The following is a 10,936-nucleotide window of genomic DNA, read 5'->3' on the forward strand; positions in this document are numbered from 1 at the left end:
ACGTGGAAGAGCAAGCAGAGCTGTGCCGCACGTGCGTCCACCCTGTGGTTGAAGAAGGGCAGGCCAGTTTACTTCAAAGTCCAACCAAGACAAGTCCTACCTACACATCCCTGAAGATGTCGTTCCTCTAAAGAAAACAGAAACAATACTGCCAAAGGAAGGGACCAAAATAAACACACACACACACACACACACACACACACACACACACACACACTCAAATACCCAGTGTAAAATTGAAATTTCCATTATGGAGGCCTCACCAAAAACCATTTTGTCAATATGGTCAGCAGAAGTAGAATGAGACCATTCAAAGTCATATACTGGATGATTCCATTTACATGAAATTTTTACTACAGACCAATCCATCGAGATGGAAGGCAGATGAGTGGTTGCCAGAGGACATGAGGAGGGGCAAATGAGGAATGAATACTAATGGTCCAGGGTTCCTTTATGAGGTGATGGAACGTTCTGGAGTTAGATGGTGGGGATGGTTGCCCAACTTTGTGAACAGACTTAAAAAAACACTAAAGTTTACACTTTGAAAGAGTGAGGTTTTTGGTGTGTGAATTATATATCCATAAAAATATATAAAAATGAAACAATATGAAAGAATGTGACCATTCAGAAAATGACCAGCTTTCGGGTAATAGCGGTACAATGGCAAGCACTCAAAAAACAAGAAGAAAAGCTATTGTGGGAACTATTCACTACAGAGCCCCATCTTACTGTGACCCGTGTCTACGTATTATTTCTGAGAAATTCCAGTTGTACACATTTCACTCTCTGCCATTGTGGAAAGGGCACACGGAGTGATCTAAAAGTTGTATTTCTTAAGAACCACTCTTTGGAAGCTCTAGGTCTGTAAGAACAGCATCTCCTAAACCTCAGTGCCTAGTTTGGGGTTTCCTTCAGGGGTCATGCAATGTTTGCTTGGTTCTGGCAGGTTTCCTCCAGAACAGGGCAGGTACACTGGGCTAGAAACCAGGCGTTTGTAGGTGAACCAGCGTTTCTTAGGTAACTTGAACTACAGCAGACCTCTGCCCTGAAGTCGAGGATTCACTGACATATATTATCTACTTGATATTTATGTCCGAGAGAATGACATCCATTTTGGAATTTTTCCTTAAGAACTTTACTCCTAAAATCTGAATCTTCCATCTGGAAATTTTGGGTGATGTGGAAAGATATATACTCAGTTCATAAAGTGATAAAAATCCACGTTGGTTTTCACCTTTCTTTTCTTTTTAATATTTTTAATATTTTTCCTTTTTTTTTTTGGTTAAGAGATATTTAAATCAGCCAAGGATTAAACAATCTTTCATTTTGGTCAGATAAGAAAATGAGAAAATAGCAGTATGATAAAGGGTATCCTAAACAGCTTTCAGGTTCTTTCATAGCTCTGGGAAGAATGACAGAGATGAAACCCACGCAGACACACACACACACACACACACACACGCATTGGGTTGCAGTTTTTCTAGGTTTCGTGTTTAAAATTGATAAAATCTTTCATAACAGAACAAAGCAGCAGTGAACTTAGTGATGTTACTAGGTAAATAATTTAAAAGGAAGAAGCTTGACTACTGTGTCATATTCCACTGCCTCTAATTTGGTGTCTCTAATCTTGAGCTTGGCAACCAAATAACCTAGTTTATTACATTTATGTGTAAAATAGAATAAGCAGAATAGAGGAACTCTCTGACGAATAAAGTATATATGCTATGGTAGATTTTTTACGTGATAATACTTTTATCAAGAATATTTTTAACTTACTTCCTAATTCTGAGGTAGAAGCCAAAAAAGTGAGGTTACCAGAGGCTGAATTACGTTCTTCATCATATAGTAATTAATACTTATAGTAATTAACCTAAACCTTTTGAATCACAAAGTTTTGAGTAATGTTTGGTAACATTTAATTTAGAATGTATTTACATTTATTCTTTGAGATTGCATAATGTAAACAACAAAATTTCCAGATCATTCAGTTAGATAGGACTGAATTCTGAAAATCGTTTTCAAAGAGAATTTATTATAGTTTGAAAAATACCTGTTTTGGTGTATATAGCTTACAATAAGTTTTTAAAAATATTACAGTATTTCATAGATGTGAAATACATTGTTTTAGAGAACAAACATACATGCAACGTATTTGTACTAAGAAGCTTAAGATGGATGTATTCATTTGCTTCCAAGTTCCTTGGCAGTTGGGCACATTTCAGACAAAGATGCACAATAGAATATATAATATATGAATGTGTGTGTATGTATTCTGAGCACGTCTTTGCAAAAAATGCAAGGAAGGATACTTATAAAGAGTAGACTACTAATAGAATTCGACTTTAAAGTTGAAGATATACCCTTTTCCAATTGCTCTTCTTTCCTTTCTTCTAAGTCACCCCGTCTGGGGTAAGTTTGAAGCTGTAGAAAATTAATATAAATTCTTTCCAAAGTAGGAGCTATTTCAGGTGTTTAAGTTTATGTAAAAGTATTACATATTTTATTTAAGATACATAATTATTGCTTGGGATAAAAAAAGATTCATTGAGACGATGACCAAATGTATTTTTATGCCTATTCTCATGGCGTCTAGTAAAATCCTTTACTCGTGGTAAACAGTAAGTAGTCGATGGTTAAATGAAGGTACATATTTATCTAAAGTGGATATATTGGTATGAATTATACTTAGACAAGTAGCAATGAACCACACTCGAACTATGAATTAGGAAGTATAATTGTGAATTCTACATTCTGCTTAAATCATGGTGCTTAGGTGTTCTAATAAATATGAATATATTAAAGTATTATTAAAATTATTACGTGTGAGATTTCCTGGAATATATAATATCATCAGTACAGTGGAAAGATAGATTTGCTTTAAAAAGCCACAAACATTTTAATTCTTATTTTGCAGAATGGTTTCACACCATTGTATATGGCGGCCCAGGAGAACCACCTGGAAGTTGTCAAGTTTCTCCTTGACAATGGTGCAAGCCAGAGCCTGGCCACGGAGGTAAGACACTTTGGTTCTTTCCATGGGTAAGTTCACGTGTTTATAGGGCATTTTATCAACCTGAAGCTGTAAATTGAGAATTTGTCTCACTGGTATGTCATTGCAGTTGTATATTAACGTGTGGGCTCGCAAGGTTTTATGAAATCTATTAGAAAACTCTAGTCTTTCAAGAATCTTCCATTGCAGAGATACCCTCTCTGCTCTTAAATGCCTGGCTCTACCCTATAACTGAGCTGTTTATTTACTATTTACATATTTGCTTGAGGACACTTATCTGCTTCTTAACAATTTTCCCTCAAAAGCAGCCACTGTTTTGAAATATTTTTGTGATAAAACATAAGTTTTAAATCTGGTTTTTTCCAAATTTAAGCTAGCATAATTATAATGATTGGATTTATATATTTCTAAAGTAAACTAATTAAACTCACACTTCTAAACAAAACTAGTACACATTTTTAAATACTAGATAAAAGTGGTATTTAAAAAAAAAACGGGGGCTTCCCTGGTGGCGCAGTGGTTGAGAGTCCACCTGCCAATGCAGGGGACACGGGTTCGAGCCCTGGTCTGGGAGGATCCCACATGCCGCGGAGCAACTAAGCCCGTGAGCCACAGCTACTGAGCCTGCGCGTCTGGAGCCTGTGCTCCGCAACAAGAGAGGCCGCGACAGTGAGAGGCCCGCGCACCGCGATGAAGAGTGGCCCCCGCTTGCCACAACTAGAGAAAGCCCTCGCACAGAAATGAAGACCCAACACAGCCAAAAATAAATAAATTAATTAATTAAAAAAAAAAAAAACATTTGCAGTCAGGAATAGAGGAGTTATTTAAAAATAAAAAGTTATTTAAGTCACTGGTACTGTTTTAGGTAATACAGTTTATTTTTTAAACTAATCTGGATGGAAGATTGTAATCCCTTGTAAAGTGTATCACTAGAAATCTGTTGCTAATAATAAAGGACCAACGTTTGGGTATTCTTTATTTTTAACAAAACAATGAATTAGAACAGATGTAGGGTTATCCTTGTCATAATACCACTCCTCTGACTTTCATTCTGAAGTATTTCCTGAATGGCACAAGAAAGATGACAATACAGGGATTGCATATAACCTCACCGTTTTTTTGAGATTATGCCTTCAGGGAAACCACTAAGTAAATGAAGAGGCAGTTCACACAAAAAGAAATACAAATGACTATAAATGTTTAAAATACCTCACCCTCCCTCATAGTCAAAGAAGTATTAATTTATTAATCAGATAAAGAATGAGATCCAGTCTTTTGCCCATGGGATGAGGAAGAAATTCAAGGGGTAGAAAAAATTGGAAGTTAACTACCCTATTGGTGAAGTTGACAATTGGTTGCAACACTTTTGCAGAAGCAGTAACTATCAAAATTAGTATTTATACACCTTCTTACGTAGCAATTCCACTTCAAAGAATTTCTGTCACATATATTAGAAGATAATGCAAAAAAATAGTTATTATATAAGAAGCTCAACAATATGATTACTAATGACAATTTTTAAAAAACTAGGAAGGACAAATAGGGAAGTCATTGGATAAATACGGCTCTACTTAGACAGTAAAATGCTCTTCTGCACTATTAGCAAGGAGACAAGACTCTATGTACTGATACAGGAAAATGTCCGTAGTGTATTGTTACCAATGGTTTATTCTGAAAATTAGGAGGGAGCCTTACTTTTCACTTCATACCCTTCAGTTCTCTTGGTGATTTTTATCTTGAGAATGTATTTTTAAACAATAATATGCTTAGAGCTCGGTAAGAAATAACAAAGGAACCAACATTTGTAGACGTCGAGCAGGGCCCATCCTCACACTGGGAGGAAGTAGCCTGAGTGAGTCCCTCAAGGACGAAGAAGCGCAGGTCTCATCATGCTTTGCAGGGAGGATGGGCAGCAGAGGTTGTTGTAGAAGAGGAAACCCATTCGCATTTTTGGATGGAAATACGAAATAATATAAATGTCCTGATGACAGCAATTCCTTAATACTGTTTTCGTCTGTGAAGGACCGGTAGTATTCTTTTTCAGGCTGCGATGGACAGAGCATCAAGGATCTCTCCTTTAGAAGCGAATATAAACCCAATTAACTGCTAATAGATTAGAGTTAACTTGTCAGCTAATTATCAGTAACTCACTGAGTTCTCCAATTTTTTTTAAGCTTTCAAGGCCCCAAAAGAGGTGCTACAACCAAGTAAAAAGAAATATTATATGAGATCCTTAAACAACTAATTTAGTCTTTTAGCAAGAAGATAGGTAGGTAGATAGGTAGGTAGGTAGGTAGATAGATAGATAGATAATGTAGATAGATATGTAGATGACATGTAGATAGATAGATATGTAGATGATAGATAGATAGATAGAGATATGTAGATAGATATATATGTACATAGATAGGTAGGTAGATAGATATGTAGATAGGTAGGTAGGTAGATATGTAGATAGTTAGATATGTAGACAGGTAGGTAGATAGATATGTAGATGATGTATATGTAGATAGATATGTAGATGACATGTAGATAGATAGATATGTAGATGATAGATATATAGATAGAGATATGTAGATAGATATATATGTACATAGGTAGGTAGATAGATATGTAGATAGGTAGGTAGATATGTAGATAGATATGTAGATGATATATATGTAGATAGATATGTAGACAGAGATATGTAGATAGATAGATAGAGAGATAATGCAGATAGATAGATTTTTTTTACTCCTTTATATTAATTTCAAGAGGTTTTGGGGGGGTTGGTAGCTTTAAAAAATAAATGAATGAATGAATGTTCTAAGAACAAATCACATCCATGTCTTCATGAGGGTGCTAGTACATCACTATATAAAAAACATCTATTGATTATCTAGAGCTATTTGAAGCTTTGACTGAATTTTTATCTCTTCTTTTGGATTATTATTACTAGAGACTAAAAAGAACAGCAAGAAATAAGATGTTTCATTCACACAATGTTCTAACTACGATTTGCAATGATATTGGTATCATTTATACAGAAGTCTGTATTTACAGAATGAACAGTAGTGGGCAATAAAAGCATTCCTGAGATAGAAACATTTTAATAGGATTTTTAATTTATTATATGATGTGATATTGCCAAGGTCCATCAATACATTTTTTCTTCCATATGTACCTTGTATATATGTATCGAGTCTTTGGCATGATTGTGGTTTTCGAAACCTTTCCTGTATTACTGTGTACTACATTTATATCTTTTCCATGGATATCTTCCTTCTTTTCCATGGATATCTTCCTTCTTTCACTAATCAAAATTTGGAAGCATGAGGTACATTTATTTGTTCACTTATATGGCACAAGTAATTATCAAGCACCTAGTATGTGCCAGACAGTCCACAAGGCAGTGAAGTTTCTCAAGGAGCTCCTATCACGTTTCCTTCCGGCTTGTATTTTTCTCTTAAGAATAACCCTACAGAGCAAACCAAACCGTTTAAACTTGGTTTGGAAACAAAATCTAGAGCTGCTAATTTTAGCTGTTAACACCTTAGGGCTGGTACTTTGTGTCTTTAATTGGTTTGTGCAGGAAGCACATTCTTGTCAGTGCTAATGTCTCAGCTGCAGTTGATTTTCTGGTACAAGGTAGTTTCCTTTATGTATAGGCCCTGTGGATTGAAAAATTCCTATCAGTGGAAATGTAGCCATTTCATTTTGCTGCAGAACAGAAGTGAGCTGTCATTTTTACCCCTTAGGTTTTGCTCAGGTTTTAAAAGTGAGATGCAACGTTAACTCTTAATACACAATTTTCCTTTCCCCATTCCATTTTTTTAAATGTATTTTTCTCTTTTTTTTTCAAAAGTAATATATTAAATAAATGAGAAAGTACAATAAAAAGCAAAAAGAAGAAAAAGCCATGTTTAATTTTCCCTAGAGATAACATTCTGTTTATTCATCCAGATTTTTTTGTCCATATTCACAACGCACACATTTATCTTAATGAAAATGAGATCATATATTTACATGGTTATGTAGATTCCTTTTCCCATAACATTAAATTACACTCTATACTTTATGTCCCTCGGTGTAACCTGTGATGTCATTTTGATGACGTCCAGGTTGTATGCAGCCTTTCTCCATTATCTTACATATGGTTGCAGGGAGTGTCCTTCCAGCTGCGTCAATGCTCATCCTCTTCCTTATTTGGGTCTTCTTGGAAAAAGTTGAAAGCGGCAAGTGGAACTTCAGCCAGATCTTGAGGCTTGGAGCATAGATAGAATTTGTGTATGTGGAACAAGGAGGACATTTCAGGGTGCAGCAAATAGCCTGAGATTAGAAGCCAGGGTGGAGATGGTCCGCATGTCCACAGTTAGTAAGGAGAATGGAGATGATTTGTACGAGAAGAGCCTGGGCAATACTGTCACTTAGGCGCTTGGCGCCAATATTTTACACATCCTTGAATATAAATGTGCTGATTTGCATTCAGCCAAATGAGTGGTAGGAGTGGTAGGTGTTTTCCAGCAAGGAATACAATGGTGAAAGTGGTCTTTTAGGAAAACCAACAAGACATGAGTATGCAAGTAACTCTGATTTTTCTTTCTCCCTTATAAGCACTCCTCCATCAGAGCAGCCCTCGATATGTGCCACAGGGACTACAGATATAAAATATCATGACCCGAATAAAATAATAAGTAACTTACTTGCCAATTGTCTAGTAAAAATAATTTTGAAATGTTCTTTTGAGTGTGTGATAATGAAAGCATTGCAGAATTAAAATTTGGGAGCCAGTCCTGGGATGTTCTGCTCTGTACTATGTGTTCTACAGTCAGCAGACCATCCACAAATTAATTAACCACAGTGAAATCTGTAGCTGTCTTCTCTTTGTCAAGTCCCGGGGCCATACGGCGGGAAGACTCAAATTACAGATGTGTGTGTATTTCTGAATTGCCTTTAGTCACATTTTGTATGATCTCTTCTTTCATTGGTCAGAGAAACCACGAGTCTTTCATGTATATCTTTCTTAAAACAGCAGTGAGTATAGTTCATTAATTCACATATACAAATTGAGCACCAGATATACGCTAGGCAACAAGGTACAGTGATGAAGCAGACAGGATATGCTAGGCAACAAGGTACTGGATAAAACAGTTTTAAATTATCAGTGGAAATGTTTACAGCTTATTTAAATGAACGCCTTTGAAAAATTTGCCTGGATTTAACCCGAGAGGTAATTGTTTTCACTGAGATTATTTTATGGATACGGAAATTCTGCCGTCTTTTTCTTGTTTAGGTAGGACTTTCGAAATTTACCCACTTTTTCCACAGAAAGAAACCCATAAACTTATTACAAATTTTTAAATTATTTCCTGCTTTGGTATATGTGTAGTTTTAAATTTCTTTCCACATATGTCTACTTGAGTACGTCAGCTTTAATAACCCCGAACAAAACTTGACATTTGGTCACTCGGTCACCTTCTTATTTGTTAATGAAGAAGAAAATATCCATAGGGACCAGTCTTGACCCATCCATCTGTTCGCAGGATGGCTTCACACCGTTGGCAGTAGCTTTGCAACAAGGTCACGATCAAGTAGTGTCACTCCTGCTAGAAAACGACACGAAAGGAAAAGTGCGTCTTCCAGCTCTTCACATCGCTGCCAGGAAAGATGACACGAAAGCTGCCGCCCTGCTGCTGCAGAATGACAACAATGCAGATGTAGAGTCGAAGGTGAGGACCTGGGAGACGAGCCCCTCGTGCAGCATCCTGTGTTAGGCACCCAAATGTGAAGAATGCCTGGGCTCCCTTTGGAGCTTATGCCAAACACTTAACTGCCCTGAAAGGAATAAAATCAAGCGCCCAAGTCATCCAGCCGAAGGCACATCCCCTGCCCTTGGCATCTAAAGCTGGGAGGGACCTGTGGGTGCTGCCCTATGTGTGCTAACATGGAGGCCACCTCAAAAGAAATCAATCGATACGTACCCAACAGTGTCCTTCCTTTGAATGTGTATTTTTAATGTCGTTAACACGTCAGCTCAAACATCAAGGTGAAAAATTACAAAATGCTAGCCACGGTGTGCACAAAGTCAACCTTTGGTTGCTATCTCAGACGGTAGGCAATGCACTGAGTATTGATCAGCTGTGGAAACCATGCGAGCAGCCAGGGTCCCAGCCAACAACTCCCAAGTCTCGGTGGAGGAAATGTGGCATTTGGAATAGGCCGTCACATAGCCCTTCATTCAGTCTAGCTTTCTTTCTGTGCCTGTCGTGCTTCCATCAGAGCTTTCACCCTCGTCACTTAGCTGTCATGAGCTTTCTGCCATCCATGATCACCGACAGCAAACTAACCGTTCATTTTTTCCTCCTCCTTGCTTCCAAATGTGTTAACCTAGCTGGTGGTGAATAGAACAACAGAGGTATATATACATATATATACGTGTACATATGATCTATATCTGCATCATCATTTTCCCATTTCTTAGAGCTGCTACCTCATTTCTTTCCCTTCTTCTTTGCATCGCCTTCTGTAGGCTAGATACCTGCTTTATACCCCCACCCTCAAAGTAGCATGTACCAGAGAAGATAGTAGTTTGATTACCAGGGCTTTCTGCAGCTGAACCTGGTGTTTGAAAGGAAGTATGAGGAAGCCTTGAAACTTAAGGGTATTTCAATAGCGTTCTGTGACACGAAGCGTTTTGGCACTTGAGAAACTTACCAGCTGTACCTAAAGCTGCAGACAACCCTGTCATTCTACTCATCTAGGATTGGTTCTCTAGAGTTCTGCATGACACTTACCCTCAGTGGTGTCAGCAAGAGGAAAGTTACCCCAGAAGGGCACACATATGACCCACCCTTGACAAGAGTCAGTCAGATCGCTAGCATGGCTGAGAAGCTTGCTAACAATTCAGAAATGCATCTAGTTCCTATAAGGTTTCAATCTTTGGGGACTAAGTGAATCGCTGCATGTTTTAGCACTTTTTTTAAGGAAATAAAATGACCTCGGTATGAATAATCCAGAAAAATGTGTTATCGAGTAGGCATTTGCTACTAAAGAGACCAGCTTGTCCATTTCTTCATGAAATGCATTCACCACGATTCAAGACCGATGTGTAATAGTACCTCTTCCCCCCAAATTGCTTTCATCGTTAAAATTGGCTTTTACCGTTTGTTCATTTGACTCTACATTGAATATATAAAACAAGTTAAATTTTGACAGAGTTTCAATGGACGATTCTATGAACGATAAAACAGTGGTACTGATCGAACTTTCTTTGAGCTGTCAAGATATTTCTTGTCATCCCTATTTTAACTTTTGGAAACATTGGCTTCTGTGTAGTTCTGTTACTGGATTACTAAAATGGCTCAGTCTCCACCCTTGGTTCCTCCCTGGCTATTCCTCTGCCTGTGAGTTTGGCATCTCTTTGAAATCCTATGAGCAATTGGCACTAATGGAAAGAAACCTAGTACAGAATGGAATGTGGACCTCAGCGTATCTTGCTTTTATCTGGGCAGGGTTATGGTATTAACATGTCAGGCAAGGGGCCGGCAGGAATCAGCTGAACGTCTGCTCTGTTTTCTTTCCAGAGTGGCTTCACTCCGCTCCACATAGCTGCTCACTATGGAAATATCAACGTAGCCACGTTGCTGTTAAACCGAGCGGCAGCCGTGGACTTCACCGCGCGGGTAAGAGTGCTGCGGTCTGATGTGCGCCTCAAGCATTTGAAACGATTCTTAACCCTCCTTCCCCACCATGAGGAGGAGGTCAAGAGAGTTGACCGCCAAGGGTCCTCCCAGTCAGTGGAAGGTGTGATGTCTCCTTATACTAGTGCGTTTTCTTGCATACAGGTGTGCCTATTTCCTAGGAGGAAAAGAAAACCAAGATCGGGGTCGGGAGTAGGGATGGGTGATAAATATCTAAGTGAATATATAGAAAATGTGATTTAAATAA

The 10,936-nt window shown here is 37.9% G+C and overlaps 1 protein-coding gene across 1 annotated transcript in view; it reads left to right on the forward strand.

Moving 5' to 3' along the window:
• ANK3 (ankyrin 3) overlaps positions 1–10,936 on the forward strand; it is a 324,133-nt gene that overhangs the window by 113,744 nt on the left and 199,453 nt on the right. Inside the window, 3 exon segments of the mRNA XM_060285875.1 lie at positions 2,915–3,013; positions 8,533–8,718; positions 10,573–10,671. Of these exon segments, the coding sequence (XP_060141858.1) occupies positions 2,915–3,013; positions 8,533–8,718; positions 10,573–10,671 (384 nt within the window).

Source organism: Globicephala melas, chromosome 16 (genome assembly GCF_963455315.2).
Source record: "Globicephala melas chromosome 16, mGloMel1.2, whole genome shotgun sequence".
In the NCBI taxonomy this organism is placed as follows: domain Eukaryota; kingdom Metazoa; phylum Chordata; class Mammalia; order Artiodactyla; family Delphinidae; genus Globicephala; species Globicephala melas.